A 19836-nucleotide genomic window follows, 5' to 3' on the forward strand; every position below is an offset into this window, starting at 1 on the left:
AAAAATCACATCCTTGGAAAATCGTACCCAGCACTGACTTCACAAAGCATGTGGGTGGCTTTAGAATGCCTTCTACAAGTATTGATTCTTTTTGTCAACTATCAGGAAGCTATTGTCTTAGAAGACACTTAGAGAACACTGAAGATGCTTTCGGAGTTGATCTGTACATCTGTAAAACAAACAACACAGAGAACGATTTCTATTCCTAAATAAAGACACATGCTTGCATGGGTCACACCTACAATACAGTGGCATGCTAGCACTCTGGGCTGCTCAAAAAAAAAAAAAAAAAATCTGATAAAAGCCCAGGCAGACATGCGAAAAAATCCTGTCCTTTCTTGGTTTTAATAATACAGCCAGGGAAAGAGTGTGATATAAAATATTATGGAACAAGAATATTTTTTTCCAAAAGATTGCAAACTTGGTGAGATTATTCAATCCATAAAACTCCCTCAACCTTAAAAACTGTCATTATTTAACCAATGCTGGGTAAAGAGGGGATCTATATTTGTTCACACCAGCAATGTTTTTTCTAGATGAAATTTAGAAATCATTGGAATAGACAATCACATGAATGAAGGTAAATCATCAATTATGTGTCATTCTACTCCATAGCTATATTCCATTTTCAAACTAAAAGAACAAATAAATTCAAAATGCTTGTTAAAGTAAATCCACTATAGTAGATTTTTATATAATGAGGTTAAAAGAGAAAATGGACAGAGGGAACCTAAACTGATCACTTAAGACTTCAACATAATTGAGGGAAGCAGAACTATTACCTTCTGACAGAATGGGGAGCTTTGTGCATACCTACACAACATTCAACACACACACAATCTGTCTTAATTAGACCATCTAACCTGACTGCCAAGATAGTTAAACAGTACACCCATTATGTTCTAAAAGATATAAAATATACCTGTCACAAAAATGCTAAGTCCTACCCTCAACTAATTTCACTGAATTCTAAATCAGGTCAATAAACTTAAAAACATTCTTCGAGTTCACAATTATTTAAAATGTATCTGAATAAGGCGTTGTGTTATAGTATCACTGAAGTTTGTACAGTGGGAGTGATTAACATTAGACACAATGCTCTTTATTTCACTGATTAAAAATTTTAATATATGAAAGAATTGTCCATGTTAAGACATGAATCTTTTTCTCCAGGTGGCTCCTTCACAGAAACAGGAGACTTAAGTCTTCTGTTATCTGGACAATGAAATTCACCCATAGTGACTTAGCCACATATCTGTATACACATTCAAACACACATACACAAGGCCACATATCTGTATACACATTTAAACACACATACACAATTCTATTTACATGCTCACATACATGTTCACAAATATATGCACTCGAACACTTATGAAATGTTCTTAGTCCAACTATCCACGCAATCGATAATCAAACTGCCTGACCAGAGCAATAAATTTTTACAGAAACTTGAAAGAAATTGAATTCACATTCACTGTGGTGAAAGCGAGGATTAGTTTCCATAGAATATGAAACTTTGAAAGTACAGAATGTACTGCGTATGTTCTCTATACTACCTTGGCCTTAAACAAAAGAATAAAAATGAGGAAGAATGGGAACAAGTTTTGGATGTAATTTACAGCACCAGTAAGTTTAACCCCCTCCTAGTTTAAGATATCCCCCTCTTAGTTTAAGATAAACACACACACACATACACACATATACACACACACACACACACATACACACACACAAACACACACACACACACACATACATGGGGGATGGGGGGTAACACATGCATGGGCACTGATGTCCCTCACTCAATGATTGACATCCTTCACCGTTCAGCATCAGCTGTTAACCAAACACAACAATCATGATTTGCTCATTCTCTTTAGCTTTAATTTCCAAGAGAATAACAATGTGAAAATCAAGTGAAATGATAATTTAAAAAAATATTCTTTTTCAGTAACTTTCTAAATGTCATTTTATGCATGAATAACCATGTGTATGTGTATGTGTATGTGTGTGTGTGTATGTGTATGTGTATGTTATGTGTATGTGTATGTGTATGTGTATGTGTATGTGTATGTGTATGTGTATGTGTATGTGTATGTATGCAAACTATATTCCCAACTATGTTGCAAATATTCGTGGTCCAGATTGTGTAATCTGACCTCTGCCTGGAATCCCATTGAGTATGAGTTGTACAACAAGTAGCTGTTCTGATTTTCATAATATATAACACCAGATGACTTGTTCTATTTTTCCAGATAATAAAACTTTCAAGTGCTTGAAATCAAAGTAGACACAAAAAAGAAGTCATCATGCTCTAATCTTTAATAAGATGTTTATACCATACTTGCTCATATCACTAACATAAAGAACAAAGTTATTAATTACACGTTTCTTGTAGCTTTTATGAAAAAATAAAAGAAGATAAAGAATAAAAAGTTTCTTTTGATCAAAAGTTTACCACAAAGAATCTAAAGAATTAAGCAAATGATAGCAAAATAAAAGGGAGGTCAAGTCTTGGACCTATAGCAAGCTAGATAGCTTCCATATGAACACGGGAAGTTTCTTCTTTAAGGAACATATGTATCTGCTCATTGGTTTGGGGGGATGGGGAACCACTTGTATCCTGTCTACTCCACATATACAGATCAAAATCAGACTGCTTAAGTGAACTATAAAATGCAAGAAACACTGTTTATCCAATTCACAAACCATCACTGAAGGAACTTAAATGTTTTCTATTCCTTCTGATTCTAGAGCAAAACTTGAACAGTAGATCATATTTTTGTTAAATGGGTGAAAAAGCCTCCAACTCCATAAGCTCTATGTTAAATTCAGTCCTTTACTATTCATTTGTACTTAATCTGGGCTTTGAATCTTTATCATTCCTAAATATTTAAAAGATTTTTTTGGACATTTTAAATCCTTTTGAGATTTAGATGCCATCACCTTCACACATCTCCCATAAAATAAATCTCTTATTACTTCAGACGAAAGTAATATAAAATGATTACTTGTACTTACATATTTCCAAACACAAAGTCTATAAATAATCATCCAGACATTAGAACTAAGGTAAGCCACTCTGAGATAAAATGCAAACTTCATTCAATAACTTTGAGACTTGATCAAACATACCTATTAGGCAATCATTTCATCATACTGTGTTCCCTATAATTTAAATATGTTATTGCAAAGCCATTAGTCTATGTTAAAAGGTATCATGAGGTAAGTTAGTAAAAATGCAGTGTTTGTAAAAATGAGTCTTCATGCATGCATACTAAAAATTAACATTGACTATTTTGTTTTTAGAAGAAAATTTTGAAACAGTTATGTTTTGTCTCTAAAGGCTTTATGGGAGAAACCTGACTTTAAAACATATCTGAAAACATTAAAACATGCATTTTTTTCACTAAGTAGAATAACTAAAGAACAAATATGTATCTTGGAGTATCAGAATCAGAAAGGAATAAGTCTCTCGCTTCATAACAAATAGGAGTGAAATTCAGCAGTACACATAGACACAGAGACACAAACATACATTCAGATACACACTCATGTGGTTTTCGTTATTTTTTTCAAAGAAAACAAAAATGTCTACAGTGAAAACTGTTGATTTAAACCAACTAATCTGACTGAGCCACAAATTACCCTGGCCCACTAATTTGCATGTGAGCAAGTTTTACTTTGTCCTCTTCTTCTTGACTAAACTTATAACATATCAGCTGGTCCTTGGGCAAAGCACCAATCATAGTGTCAAGTTCAAAAAGAATAGCTTATGGCAACATATTAATGAACCTATTTAACAAGACAGCTCTGGACTGAATTAACACTGCATTGTATGAAACCTGGATTTCCACTGATATCAAAAATAGCCAGAGTCTGTCTTTGTGTGAATATTTGCCTTACTTTCTAGCAGTTGCTGAAAATTATCTTTGTTTATTAAAAGTGGTTAATTTTTATGTATTGCAGTTACTATATTTCCAGTCTGTCATTAAACAAAGGACATTTCAATCATTAATTCAATCCACTAATATAACTGGCTATAAACAGCTGTCTCCTTTAAGAAATCAGTGCCAAGGAGTGCTAATCCACTTGATAAAGTGAAGTGATGCACACACACGCAGAATACGAATGTGCAGTATGGTGACTCTGATAGATCCATACCATGGAGACAGCACACTTCACTGAAAATGCTCAGTTTTCAATGCACTATGAAGCCCAAGGCAAGAATTTTGTCATCGTGGTATTTACTTACTTATTTATTTTTTGTTGTTTTAAAAGAGCACCAAGCTGAACATAAGGTTTAAAATACACTGAGAATCGATGCCACCAGTATACTGTGTGCCTGGGTACTGTATGCATAAAGGAGAGACAGAAAACGTTTCTCCCTCCAAGACGAAGGGAAGTAAGCGTGTGCCATCATGTGCAATAGTTCTTCCTCATGAAACTGAGAAGTAACTCAGAAACCACTGAGCTCATCCTTGCCGTACAATAGGAAGTAGTTTAAAAGGCCTGCATCCATCTAAGGACAAAGAGCCTAACGACAGAACCACAGAGGTGGCCAACAGTTAAAGGCGCAACCATCATCAACATTTGATAATACATCCACACAACAGAATGGAAAGTTTTTTTTCATTCCATGTTTCCTAAAACCTATCAGTGTATACTTTGCCAGATTTATCTCAGCCAATTTATAGTACTTGCAGCAGACTTTCATGTAGTGAAATAAACGCATGCCAATGACACAATATTTGTTTTGTTTTACATATCACCCTATCTGGTGTCCATGTAATCGATTCATGAAGATCTATAATTGAGCTATAACTGAATGGTAGCAATAACAAGAGTCGTAGCCTCACGGTAAGAGGAAAGTCAATGAGGTCTCGCATATTAAGGAATGTGCCTTTCCAAGTTGCCTATCCTATTTGTTTCTCTGTTTTGTCTGGCACAAAGTGGGCAGCTTTGCTTCTCCATGTGCTCTGAGGCCAAGTGATCACAGACTAAAAACCTCTGACAGTATGTGTGAAAAAAGTCCTTCCTCTATTTTAGTCTTCTCGGAGTATTTTGCTACTATAGTGGGAAGTTCAAATATTACCCAGCCCCACTTTTCTTCTGAAGAAACAGCAGGAGGATTGGGAGAGAAGGAGGAGGATTTCTTTTTCTCATTTTAAGTGCAATGATACTTTGAATGAAAATGACCATTTTCAAACACCTCTAGGTGGATCCTCAGCAGGATTGGAGAGGTGTGGAGCACACCCTGCTCTTGCAGAGGATCTATGTTTGGTTCCCAGTACCAACCTGACAGCTCACAGCTATCTGTAATTTCAGTCCTTGGGTATTTGATGTCCTTTTTGTGACTTTTAGTCCTCAACTATACAACCTAACATGTATACATAGAAAATGAAATAAATCAGTCATTCAAAAATAAGTCTGTTTGTAAAAGCAACATAACATAGTGTAACAAACTTTGTAACAAAACACAATTCTCTGTCATCTAGAAAAAGTTCTCCGCATGATTTCTAAAACTGCATATAAAGTCAGTGCAGAATTGAAGTTCTATGCCTAGAAAGTTTCCACTACATGAATCATTTTTGGAAAAAAAAATCAATTTTGAAAATATTATGAGAATATTCTGCCACTGTTCAACCCATATTCAGCTAAGCTTTGTCTGGGATTTTCAGAGAGTGCCTGTTTAAACAGAGATGACACAAAACCCAAAAACTTCTCTTATGTTCTTCTCATGATACTGACTTCTAAAAGAGAAATGAAAGACAAGTCCTTGATCAAATTAAGCTGAGTTGAAACTGTATACTCTGCACCCCTCCCAGATATCCACGATGTACATTAGCAATTACAGCTCGAAAAGGTCTTAGACAGAAGAGAAGATGGAATCTATTCCATTTGGACTGAATTTCCCAATCTCATTTGGCTTTGTGTCACAGAATCCCACTTACCCCACTAAAGTTTTGTTGAACACAGAAAAGGTGCTGATTCCAGACAGCATGGCTCAAGGAAAATCATAACCAAGACATTTAAACATACATAGTGTAATTTCTTTAACTTGGCAGGGAACAAATTGATATTTTCAATTTGTTTATGATTCTGAAGAGGTTTGTTGTTGTGTTTTAGTACAGTTTCCAGTATTAAGGGAATTTCAAAACAAAATATAATACGATATGATAGAATCAACATGTAGAAGAATCAGTAATAGGAAAGGATTACAGACATTGAGTGGAGAAAAGGAGAAGATAAAGTATCAATGTACAATTAGATCACAGATCACAGATTTTGAAATCATATACTCTTAATTATGTAGGATGTATAAGCTCAATGGTAACCCTGAGCTCAGTACTAATTCTCACACGTAGCAACTCTAACATTTGTGTGCTGTTACAGTTTTTAAAGCTAAACCATGACAACGAGCAGTTTAAAACACTCATCCTAAATTTGTCTCATTCTTTTTACCAATTTTACTATCATCATGTGTATATATGGAGTATGTATGCATAAGCATTTTCATAAACACATACACACAATTACACATTCACTCACCACACTGCATTTGTAGACGTCAATAGGTAACAATTAGGAGCCAATTCTTGTCTCTAGTGTGGGTTCTGAGACTCTCAGGCTTCTATGGCAAGGGCTTCTACCAGCTCAACTTTCTGATGAGCTACTGTCTCATTCCTGTACAAATAATTTAAATTTCATTCTATTAAAAGTAAGAAAATATTTAAGAAATTAAAATTTTCTTAATATGCCATATTAAGAAAATATGGAATGGGTAAGGTATTAGGGGAAGACTTTGTTGCAACAAAGTGTATTTACATTCTGTAGTAATCAAATACTTGAAAAAAATATAATAGTCTCCAGAACCCTCCGTGGTTATTAATCCTACCCTGTTTCCATCTTAACTGGACTAATAATAAAGAACAAAATAGCAATGCCAGCACCCATGGTAGGAAAACCAGCCTCTAGTGAAAGTATGCATGAGTTACTATTAATCTGACTGATGATTCTGAGTGATAGACAATAACATAAAGCAAGTGTCTTCAAGGAGACTCCCTATCCTAAGCTTGTATTGCCTAAAGAATCCTTATGGAATCACGAACTAAACTGCTCTGACTTAATAGTATATCCTGTAAGAATTCAAACAGAGAGGAGATGTGGGGAGAGGTGAGAGGGGTAGAATAGAATAGTTAAGAGAGGAAAAAGAATAAAGGAGAGAGAAGAAAGGGTCCAAGAAGGGTAGAGAGAGAAAGAGAAAGAGAGAGAGACAGAGAGAGACAGAGAGAGAGAGACAGAGATTACAAAGATACTGAATTAACTGAAACAAGGAACAGAATCTTTAAAGTAATCTTAAATACAAAGATTGAATTGGGATTAAAGTCCCACTGAGAGCTAAATTTGAAAGAATGGCCATGCATATAGATTCTTTGGGGCCCCAACAGTTCCCACTTTACATATTCACATAAAAAAAAAAAAAGCAATGTGTTGCATATGGGTGAAAGGACAGAATTAGCTCGGGCAGAAATGAGCTCACTCATGAAATATTTCTTATAGCTAATGTAATCAATCTTCTATTTCAAGTTCGATGTAAACTTACACTTCTATCTACATACCACCCTCCCCCCACCCACACACATGCACAGTTAGCAAAGACTTTCTCCACCTATACCCTAATTAATCATTTCTTTCTCCTTCCATCTACATATGGACAGCTGTCATAACAGAGGAAAGGGAAAAACACTTACATAATTCTAGATTCAGGTGTTTCACACTTTCTCCAAAATCTAACTGAGGAAAGAGAACAAAATTCAGGACTAGATTCCCTTCTGGCCTCTGATTCTGAGTGTCCATAGAAACTGAGAGAAAATGTGTAGTTAGTGACTAAGTGTGCCATGCTATCGCTACACTGAGCCAGGAACTGGAGCAAAAGTACGTCATCTCACCTGATTTTAATTTTGATTGGTTGTCTTGGGTAAAATAATAATTGTAGTTGCATTTTACAGATGAAGCAATACAGTTTAAGCCCTTCCTTACACATAAGCTGAGCACTTCCTTACATACCTGGCTATTAGTGCACTAAACCTCTATTAAAGTACTAGTTTAAAACTATTTTTTTCATAAGCCTTTGATATTTTTTTCTTGAGCAACACTTATTTGTAGACATATTTTTACATGCAATGTACATGTCAAGATATTTGTAGATATAAAAGCATTGTCCCTTCCAGGTATTTACAAGAGAAACATTCTACAAAAGCAGCTATCAAGCATATTTTCTTGGCTCCCTACCTCAGGACAATGAATAAACAGAAGCCACTAAGTTACTCCAGCCTTTGGAATTGCCTCACAGCAACTAGCACTAAGGGATCCAGACTATTAAAGTTTAGGAGATGAGTGGACTTCTACCAAGTCTTCTAGTGTAGTCACAAAAGAAACTGTTTCTCTGCACTTGTTCGCATGGCATTTCATACAGATGGCCTTCAACAGCACTTTCCATACTTTAAATGGTGATGCAATTATGGTTCTCTGCTAGACTGAATTTTCTAGAGCAGAAAATATCAATATTAACATTACTACTAATTAAAAATGTCATCATATCTCCATTCATATGTGCGATATATTACTCAGATTATTGATACATATATTCTTTTATATTTATAAGTATGTCACCCATTGTCTTCCACCCTCCTGCAGGTTGGACACGTCTAAAACTGGGACATGTTTCCACAACTGTCAATGTCCAGTAACTACAACAGTGATGACTGGAGAGATAGGAAAAAGAACATTTGGGGTGTTTTTAAAACTTCCTGTTACTTCTAGTATATGTCCCTCACAGAGACAAAGTTTAGGTTAGGTGCATACTCAAATATATTGCTACTAGATGGGTAGACATTAAAACATTTAAGTATTTCTGCATATGATCTACCTTTTCAAGGAAGCCCTAAGTCTTAAATGAACCCTGAAGAATAAAGTAAAGAGAGCTCTAAAGCTGTCTCATCAATGTAATACATTCTAATCAAGACATACAGATTCAAAGCATTTTGTCTTTACTTATATCAGATAAAGAACCAACTATCATGGCCCAAGATCCGCATGCACAAGGCAGTAAATGCACAAATAGTGAGAAATACATATACCTTAACTTCCTTTTAAAATTGTGAGTCACAAACTGGGAAAACTGCTCAGTGTTGATGACGTGTCTGCCATGCAAGTTTGAGGAACAGAGTTTGAATCCCCAGCACAGACATGAAAACTGGCAGGCAAGGCAACCCACCTGCACTCCAGCACTCAAGAGATGTCTGTGAAACAATATCTTGATGTTCAGTAGCCAAATCAGTGAGTTCCAGATTCAGCTGGAGACACTTACTTATTAATAGAGTGTGTAGGAACTGAGGACGACATCTGATGTCTAGCTTTGTTCCCCCATCTGCAAGTGCACAGACCTGTACATGTATTTAAACACACATCTGCCCTCAGAGATCCAAACAAGAACACACACACAAAGACAATATATGTAAAAAGAGAACTTAAAAAATACAATTCGTGGGGCATAAAATAATACAGGAAAACATCAAATGTTTAGATCAGACTCCTAGAAACTTAGAACATCTGGAAAGACACAAAACCATGTTTAGTTTCAAAGACACGCAAACACATACCATACGCAGGCACACACATCCATACAATGAATAATAAAAGAAAACACAGTGAAGTATGTGGTTCCATTATACGATGTTATATTGAAAAAAAAATATATGAAGAAACTACATACAATGAATTACAAACACAAGCTGCTCGGAACCAGTCAAAGCATGCAATACTCATAAACTCTGTGCATTACTAGTGGTAGGGTAACAAAGTCAAACAAAGTCAAACAACACTGTTAGCGGTCAAGAGAGGCATTGATTTTTAGGGGAAGAAATCAGGGTGAAGATGGGGCATGGGAGCTTAAGCTGCAGAGACTTGGTTTCTTGACAGGTACAGGTGGATGCACTGTGTCATAATTCTTAGCATACTTGTGCTTTTTGGGTTATGTGATTAGAGCTCATGTTATTTTCCTGCCAGAAAAAAACACCAATTGCTCTGCAGAAAGCATGGGCAGCTATGCTGAGATGGAATCTTTCAGCGGCTATAGTCTGATGCTCCACCTACGAGACCTAACTGAATAGAATTACCATTAGTGCCTCATGCCCATGCTCAGACAAGGAGCTTCCGTGTACCAAAGCAGGAAAGCGGCTGAGTGAAGGAACAAACTGAGAAATTTCAATTAAAAAAAAAAAGGGTTTTGAGGAAAATGGGTAACTAAAAATAAGACCAGAGAACAACAGAAGAACATCAGAGGGAAAGATAATAAGAGAGCCTGAAACAGGGAGAAGAGAGAAAACTTTTTCATCCAGGACTGTTAACAAGGATGCTAGAAGGAGTCAAGGGAAGACACATCTGTAGTTATTAAATGTAAATCATGATGGTATAACATGCAATTATACAAATACGCAATTATATGTACAATTATATCGCGGAGGCAAGTTAAGTTAAAGTGGATGAGAACCATTTATTAAACACGTACTATGTCCTAATTATTTATTCATTTGCTCACAGAATTTTCCCACTTACCCCTCAGCAAAACTGTACAAGTTATCCATTAACCTCACTTTACAGATGAGAAAACTCAACTGAAAAGAGGTTACTGCCACCTGTTTATCTTAGAAGCCCGGACTGATCTGTGACAAACCGCCAATTCAAGTCTTGGGGGTTTTCCTCTGTGAATTCGCCATCTAAATTATGTGCTTCTCTATGAGATGGAATAAAGACTGTGGTTGAGAAGAAATGTGTCAGATGCTAACTTTACCTAGCAGACTTTCCACAAATTTGTGCAAAACAGGAAAATCAAGGTATTTCTTCCCTCTACTAAACGCTCAGAGTGGCTGTTCATTTTGCATGGAAAAAAAAGTTAATAGGTAAAATTCAATTAGTTTCAAGCTCCCACTTAGTTAATATTTTCTACAGACTTTGGCTTCTATTTTCAATTAAATGGTTTCTGAAGTGCAGTAGTATCTGACAAAAAAAAAAAAAAAGCATACTTGAAAGTATTCTTGAAACTACTTCGTTTGTGAATACTATATAATATACAATGCAATCAGATTTTTCATGGAGAATTGACTTCAACTTTTCAAACATAATTTTGCACTCCTTAAGGAAAAAAGAAATAGTCAAAGATTAGAGTCAGCTAAACAATCTCATCCCATCCCTGTGGACCACATGAGCTGAAAGAACAGCTGGACCAGACAGGCAAACCCCATAGCCTCGCACACAAATGGAAGGAAACAACAAATATGTTAGAAGGTGCTGACAAGTTGAAACAAGCGCTACCTGGGAATGTCTTCGACGACTAGAAGCGCTACTTGAGGGAATACTGTTTTAATCTTTGCCTCAGTGACTAAATACTAAAATAGTTCAACATGTCAAAGTGTCCAAGATTGTGAACGTTTGCTAATAAATGTAAATGATTTAACTGTAATATCTGGATTTTTTTTTTTTTTTTTTTTTTTTTAGAAACCAAGGTCAAAAGTATTCCTTGGCATGGTCTCTACTCAGTTTTCACTCCTATGTGTAAATATTCCAAAACCGATCAGATGCGTTGATAACTGGGGATCGAGATCACTGCCAAATTAACATCACATGGATTCAGATAATATGGCTTTCTAAGGGCCAACCATGTGTCACGTGTGTTGAGCATGATATACAAAGAAGACATCAAAAATCTCTCACTGAGCTTATAGGCTAGAAAGAGAAGAAAACCAGGAAATAGGGTAACAGATCCATGTCTGGTCTACCAAGAAGGACTTCCTAAGATATAGTGCCTGTCAGGTGAAAGACAACAGTGGTGGTCCAAGGCAAAGATGGGACTTGGGGATTCAGAGAGAGAAGGTCAGAAAGCCCACATCCAAAAATAGATCAATATGCTTTTTAAAGAACTGAGAACTTGTGGTGAGTTGGGTTAAAACTCCATGAAACAAAGAATGAAAACAATATCTGTAGAAAAATCCTATTTCCCTGAAAAGTATTATTGACAATTAATCTATCACATATACTCCCATTATCATTCGTATTCACAAATTGGTATGTGAACATGTCATATGGAGTATTTATTTCCTTGATTACAAATACAATGCCTACATAATTATCATGGCAAGAATGTGAAGTGAAAAATAACAATTTATAAATACGTATGTTTGTATGTGACTGTTTTGAATTGATCATTTCTAAAGTTTAATATTCTTGTCCTGAAGAACAAAATAACTCATTTAATTTTCAGGGAATCTTTTTGTTGTTGTTGTTGTTGTTGTTGTTGTTGTTGTTCTATGTCATGAGCTAAGAGGTATCACAGTTCAAAAAGAAGAAAAAAAATGACATAGAAGGAAGGAGAGAGTAGATAATAGAGAGGAGGAGGGAGAGGATTGAAAGAGCAGCATCAAATATCTTATCTACGCTGTACTCATGGGAAAAAAGACTTTACACCTCAAATTCAAGCATAAACTATACATTTATACCATCCATAATACACTTAAATTCTAAGACAAAGGCTTGTCTTTCTAAGAGAGCTGGCTAGCTTTGTCAGAGAAGAAACGCTCACAGTAAACACCTAAACAACAGTTCAGCACAAGACATGACAGGAGCAAAAGGAGCAACACAAACAATAAATCTCTCAGAATGCAAACACTGGACACTAACTGTTTGCTATAATTATTATCAGATCTATTTCTTCAACCGCAGGAAAACAACTTAATGTGGAGGGTAGTATTAGAGACACTTTGAGAAAACATTATCTTCATGTGGAATTATACAGAGTACTGGGAGGAGACAGTGAGGGTGTGCAGAGGTACAGATGTGAAAAACCGGGTAACTGCCCACTATAAACATATCCCAAGAAAGGGTCAGCATTTAAAACAAATGGTTGCCTTGGCAACCATTAAAAAATTGGCTGTGGTTCTAAAGGCAACTAAGGTAGAAGTTTGCATTCCAGTAGGGTTGACACCCTGGAAACACAAACCTACCTAAGAGTTTCTAAAAACACGATAATAGTAAATAAAAGTAGCAATAATAAACTACAATGGCATGGCATACATACTGTAGAGGGAAAGGTAAAATGTGAAGGGAATATGTAGATTCCAAAAGGAATTCAATTCTAATCACAAGTGAAATAAGAGGAGAAAAACCTACATGAAATGTTCTGGGCTCACAATAAAGCTTCAAATTTCTGATACAAGTGTTTGAGCAATTAATGATACCAAATCTTTGAGATTTTTGCATGTAGTCAAAATATTTAGTTAAATCAGAAATATGGCTGTCACTAAATTTTGTATCATTATTATGAATTCCTACCTGAATGATTGCCTTTCAGATTATATTCTCAGGACCTATGGGCCAATGAAAAGCCATGTAATAAACATTTGTTGGTGGAAATTATCAAAATTACTGGAATTGATAAAAAAACTTGTTGAAACTACAGCCTCAGCATGAATCATGTGCTTAACTTCTACCTGCTGGAGTCTTCTGTAGAACTCTAATGGGACATTGTAGCTCTGACTAAGCAGAGTCGGTTCAGACTTATGTTCTTACACTGGCGACATTTTGTAGTACCCTAAAGTAAACTGAAAGGTAAATGTGGACCTTCCAAAATGAGCTCACATCTGACCAGTTCCCTTGGGAGCTCACTTAGAACATGGTCAAAATCTCAATGATGATTCTCCTAAGATGATGTGGTCCATGAAACTCAGCACTTACCATATGGACTGGAGGCCTCTCCCAGTCAAGATCTATACAGGTGGAACCATAGCAGACTTCAGACCGAGGAGCCAGAGGTCCATCTAAACTTTTTACTTTACACGAATACATAAATCTCCAATTGCTAAACAACAGGGGAAGTTTATTTTCAAATGAGATCATTCCCAAATCATGTTACTTTTAGTAGAGGTTATCCCTCTGTGGCCATCACAAGTGAATTCTTTTAAGTCCCTTCAGGGAGAGCCCAAAGACATGGGCAAATAGGAGGAATGTGTTAGCTTGTGAATATCTATTGTAAATATCATGAAGGGACACCTTCACATGCAAGACAACAATGCCTGTCTCTCTCTCTCTCTCACACACACACACATACACACACACACACACACACACATACACACACACACACACGACACTGCTTTCAAGTCTCTCAAAAAATAATAACAACTTTGGAATAATGGGTTCTTCTTGAGGAAACACACATACAGGGTGCTCATGGACACAATGGAATGTACACATACTAAACAAAAGCAATGTGGCTTTGGTCAAAAATTTCTCTTCTTTTTTATATTTATCTTTGTGCATGCACCAGTTTATATTGTGTACACACATAAGCCATGGGTCATGTGGAGGTCAGAGGACAATATCTGATATAGGTCCTTAGCATCTACTTTATTGGAATAGGATCTCTTGTCCAAGGCTGTGCATAGCAAGTTAGCTAGCCCATGAGCATCTGAGGATTCTCTTGTCTCCATCTCCCATATTTTGCAGAAGTGCAAGGGGTGCAGATGCGTGCACTACCACATCCAGCTTCCCAGGGACTTTGGCCACTCACATTCGGGTCCTGACATTTATACATTTATAACTTTGCCCACTGAGTCTGACAAAGAGAACCACAAATTTATCCAAGCATGTGGGATCGCACAAGCATCTTGGACAATGGCACTGTTTAAAGAAACTCCGTTCAACTGTCTGACAGTCTGGGTTGGGAGATACAGTGCAGTGCAGCCTGCATTCACTCCTAGCAAGTTTTCTGTTTTGTAATATAACTTCAAATATTTTTGAAGAAATATGGTAAAGTGATTATCCTTCTGGAACTGGATCCACTGACACTGTCGCATTAACTCGCAGCTTGTTAAATACTCTGCCATCTTTCTATAACATTCTTTATTATGAGACTAGAATCAGCATATGGGAATTGCTCTTTTCCTGCTACGCTGAAGTCATTACTAACTACTCATCTGTGACATGTACTCTTTTTCATAACTAGGAATTTTAGCTTCACAAAATTTAGAAAGTGCCACATTGTTTCTTGGCATCTTTTCAAATGTGACATTATTTCAATTTTGGAAAACTCTATCTTAGCAAACACATTGGAGGGTGCCAGGTTAAAGACTGCCCAAAAGGAGCAGCAAGGCCTCTGTGTGAGCCAACCACAGACCTTTCTTCTAATCTAGAGGGTCACATGCCTTTCATTACAGGCACATGGAATTACACTGAGCTCAACAAATGCATTTCAAAACAGTTTATCAAATTACCAGCATATAGAAATGAATTCCAGTTACAGAAGATAAGTATTGGAAAACAACTGTAACGCAGAGATGAAAAGCTCCTGGTACTGTCTCTAATAAAAAGTCTGTATGAGTAGGTCTTGTGTCCGATGCGCAGATATTGATATTATCAAACCCATACACCATCCATATACACAAGCACTGTACAGTAAATAAAAATAAAATAGATGTAGGAATTTTCCGGCTCATTCATTTCTGAACAACAACAACAACAAAAAAAAAATGTAAATAAGGGATAGAGTCTAAACAGCAGTTTTCAGACCCTTTGAAAGTGGTGTTTTAGCCAGACATGGTGGCGCACACCTTTAATCCCAGCACACAGGAGGCAGAGGCAGACGGATTTCTGAGTTCGAGGCCAGCCTGGTCTACAAAGTGAGTTACAGGACAATCAGGGCTATACAGAGAAACCCTGTCTCGAAAGACCAAAAAAAAAAAAAAAAAAGTGGTGTTTTGCAAGTTCTCAAATTGTTTCTAGATATTTATTCACAAAACTTTCATAGTGAAAAGAGAAGGCTAGCCATTTAATCAGCAACTTTTCCAAGCCCCTACATAAGGGACCTGTCCACTTTATGATACACACACAGTCTTAATAGCAGCACTTGCCAGCAAACCCTCAGAATTAGCACTCTGGGCTAGGAACATTTCTGCTACCAAATTAAATAACAGTTCCACTGGTTTGCTGTAGCTTCCTCCAGAAAGTCTCAGAAAACATCAGTGGTGTTTCTTGTGTCACCACTAAGAAGTATCTGTGCATCTAGTCTGTTTTTTGTTTTTTTTTTTTTTAATAGCTCTCATGCTCACACTGGTTTTTAGTAGACAGTACTTCATAGTCACCCCAATGTGTACATGCTACTATGACTACCAAATCAAATAACTTCTCTTTATTGTTTTCCTTAAGAAACGTTGGAGGCTTCAGTATTAACAAGTCATTTTATTAACAAAATGCTATGACCACATCACATTTACTTCACGTAGGAAGAGAAAGTCAATTCTAAAATATCCTGGGCGAACCACGAGGCATTACAGCTAAGCCACCAGCCTTCAGAAGCACACTGGTTGTATTCTGACAGCACTACCACACCTACTGACTAGCAAGACAATGATTAATGATGAAGAGGAACTGTGTAAGATGGTGGGGAAGAGGAAGAAGTGTCATGCAATCACCACAGAAACTAAGCCATGATAGGAAAAGCTTGGCTATCAGAAAGTCATGTGACCTTTTAAAGAACTTGTGTAATAGCGGAAGAACTAACTACCCCTACCCCAAAGAAAACCAGAATAATTTCAGAGATCATCCAAAAACATAAAAACACCCCCCAAATTATTCTTTCAAACTTCTGTACAGTTCAGGATAGCCTTGAAAAGAGACCGAAACATAAATGAATAAACCTAAGGCGTGAGTGATACTTGGAGAAAATGATGCCATGGGACTCTCTGGAAATATTATGAGGCCATGCTTTCCTACAAGGCTGAATTTGTTTCACTCTGTATATGCTACAAATGTTCTAAATTCTAAATTAAAATAGGGCTTTAGAACAGCGGTTCTCAACCTGTAGGTTGTAACCTCTTTGGGGGTTGTATAACAGATATTCGGGATATTTATATATATTATGATCCATAACAGTAGGAACATTATAGTTATGAAGTAGCAACAAAATAATTTTAAGGTTAAGGGCCAATATGACATGAAGAAATTTGTTAAGGGGTCATAGCATTGGGAAGTTTGAGAACCACTGTCTCAGAAGCACCATTTTGAATAGTCTAATGAGCATTTCCATAGTTAATGACATACAGAAATTAAAAAGATTAGAAACAGATCATTATAATTATTATTATCATAATAAATATTCACACAGCCCTTTAGCATTCAGCAGGCTTGTTTAGATAAGTTATCTAAATTGTTCTTCCCCTAAAACCTATGTATTATTAGTCAAGTCCACAGGTGGGAAAATTACAAACTTGAGCAGTTAAAGATTTACTCTAAGTCTGACTTTTACTCTAACACAGCCACACCACAGAAATAAACCCTAACCCACAATTGCTGGAATTCTAAGCAAGGCTGGGCGTTAGCCTGTTCTAGACATGGAACCTCCCAAAGGCACCAGGGACACTCAGTCTTCCATAGTTTTAATTTGCACTCTGCATACCTAGATATCAAGTAAGCCTTGAAACAGGTCAAGTGCTCAAATTATAGAAAATGGAAAATGAGACAAAAGGTTAAGAATATTGTGGTGAGCACAGATGACCACAGAAATCATGAGAATAATGAATAGGTGCCTAACACTAAGCCTGGCTCCCTTAACAGATCCCCTCCCTGAGATGGCAGGCTCAAGTCCTTTCTTACCTGTATAGTAGACTGGGTGTTTCTGGGTCTGGCTTTGTGCCCACTATTTAACTGGAGATTACTTAGTTAGGGTGTTTGAGGCCAGGGTACTGCTTATTAGTAACCAATACAGTTGACATTTTATCATAAGGTTATTACATTCCCTTAAATGAATTCCTTAAAAAGATTTGCTGTACTAAGTCAGCATGCATGCTTAAGGGACCACTGTGTGCTTTGTATAACATAATCTATTGGGAACTGATCCTGTTTGCCCTGCTTTTTGGTATACCCTTATGATCTGAGTATCTGGAGACTGAGGTAAGATGAGGAGCTGGGAGCCACTTGCTCGATATATGGACTCTGAAGCTGCTCTGGATTACACAGTTAAACAGTCAGAGAAATCTGTCACCTCACGTCTGTCAGCGCAAAAACTCTTCAGAGTGAGATCGATACCGGAAGTGAACCTGTTGCATGCTATAAAGAAAGACCTAAATATCCTGGCTTTCTTTATTTTTTTAATTTTAAAATTAATGAAGGCCTTGGTGTACAACCCTGGTCATTATAAGCTAAACTGGCCACCTCACACGCCGGTGCACATATCCATTATTTCCTTTGGCTAATGTTAGGCACTCACAGATCTTCAAGGCCAAAGGAAGGAGTTGGATACAAATTATATGAATCAATAACCTTCAATCTCTGCTAAATACCTGTCTGAAGAACTTCAGGGCAGTTACACTAAAAATAACTACTGTTGCACGATACACTCTTAATAATATGGAGTTCTAGAAAAGGAAATTAAAAGGAAGGGTGCAAGAAGCATTTCCTTAACAAGAAATAACTTTAAAATAAGGTTGATAATGTAAAGATAAGTAAGCTTTTAACAGGGATTCGGCAACTGTCTTCAAATTCAGACTTTAAAAGATTATAAAGACACAGAACACCAAAAAGTATAGAAGGCTCAGCCACTACTAAACAGTTTCATGTGCTTATAAAGCTACTTAATTATAAGGCACATGGCGATTCGGTGCCTATGACTGTGGGCCAATTTTATTCATAGCTTTCTGACTGAGAACCCTGAGACACAATGCTCACTACCACTCTGTGTGTTCGTGTCCCCAAATAAAGTTCCCCATGAGAAAGCCTGGGAAAGCAAGGCCGCTCATCAAAGGCTAATCATAGATTGCTTTAACTGATGAAAAACTAGGACTTCGCTTCTCCACCGTGGCAACTCTTGCGGTTTACACAGCGATCGCAGGTGAAGAACACGGTTTTAAGATGAGTCACTGTTGATAAACCCATCTTGGGGCCGGCCGGAGGAAATCCGAGCGCCCCGTCATCCCGGAGGTCGGCGGCAGGAGAGGAAGCGGCAAGGGAGACTGGGAGAAGGCTCGGCCAGGGAGGCCAACGCCGAACCGGGTGGCCTTGCAGGCTGCGCACAGGCTCCCCAGCGCCGCGCTCCACGCCCACCGCCCTGCACGCGCGAGCGCCGGGGCTCCCCGGCCTGACCCGGTTCTAGAGCCCCGGAGCCGCTGCAGCCCCAGCCCCTCCCGGTCCGCCCCGGCAGCGGCTTCTCCTGGTGCAGCAATGAAAATGGACCCTGAGGCTTACGAATCCGAGGCTCCCATTTTTCCACTTCGCCTTTAAAAACGGGGAAAGGTACAATATTTTACTCTTGTGTTGAGTTCTGATCATACTATCCCCGGAACCACACTGCGTCTTTATAACTCTTCAAAAAAAAAAAAAAACACAATTAAAAATAATAATAATAATGATACATGAATGAATGGATGGATGGATGAATAGAGCATAAAGCTAGTAACTGGTTTGAGGAAATGCTTAGGTCTAAACCACACCAAGCTTGCATTTTGATGTCTTTGTAGCATCCACAAGCTACAAGGTGGTGCAGACCCCATTCTGAGCAGTAGTTCCCCGAGAGTACAAATACATTAGGAAACACAAAGCAAGATTAACAGGATGGTGCCCGGTGCCACCTCCCCATGTCATTCAACAACTTCCTCTTACCAGGGTTTGCTGAGCACAGCCTTTTTACTGTAATGGAGCCAGGAGAGGCAGTTACTTATGCTTCTGAGTCAGTCAGAGTCTCTCTCTCTCTCTCTCTCTCTCTCTCTCTCTCTCTCTCTCTCT

The 19836-nt window shown here is 37.4% G+C and overlaps 1 protein-coding gene across 9 annotated transcripts in view; it reads right to left on the reverse strand.

Moving 5' to 3' along the window:
* The window catches only part of Trps1 (transcriptional repressor GATA binding 1), a 241250-nt gene that overhangs the window by 201485 nt on the left and 19929 nt on the right, over positions 1-19836 (reverse strand). For 2 of the 9 annotated variants that reach the window (XM_029547813.1, XM_029547808.1), the window contains exon 2: positions 6559-6693. The exons of 6 other annotated variants lie outside the window; for them this stretch is intronic. In XM_029547813.1, coding sequence (XP_029403673.1) covers positions 6559-6568 — 10 coding nt within the window. In that variant the 5' untranslated portion in view covers positions 6569-6693. Of the gene's footprint in view, positions 1-6558; positions 6694-19713; positions 19735-19836 lie in introns of those variants that run through there. One more of the 9 variants, XM_029547812.1, reaches the window with a different exon arrangement.

Source organism: Mus pahari, chromosome 17 (assembly GCF_900095145.1).
Source record: "Mus pahari chromosome 17, PAHARI_EIJ_v1.1, whole genome shotgun sequence".
Lineage (NCBI taxonomy): Eukaryota > Metazoa > Chordata > Mammalia > Rodentia > Muridae > Mus > Mus pahari.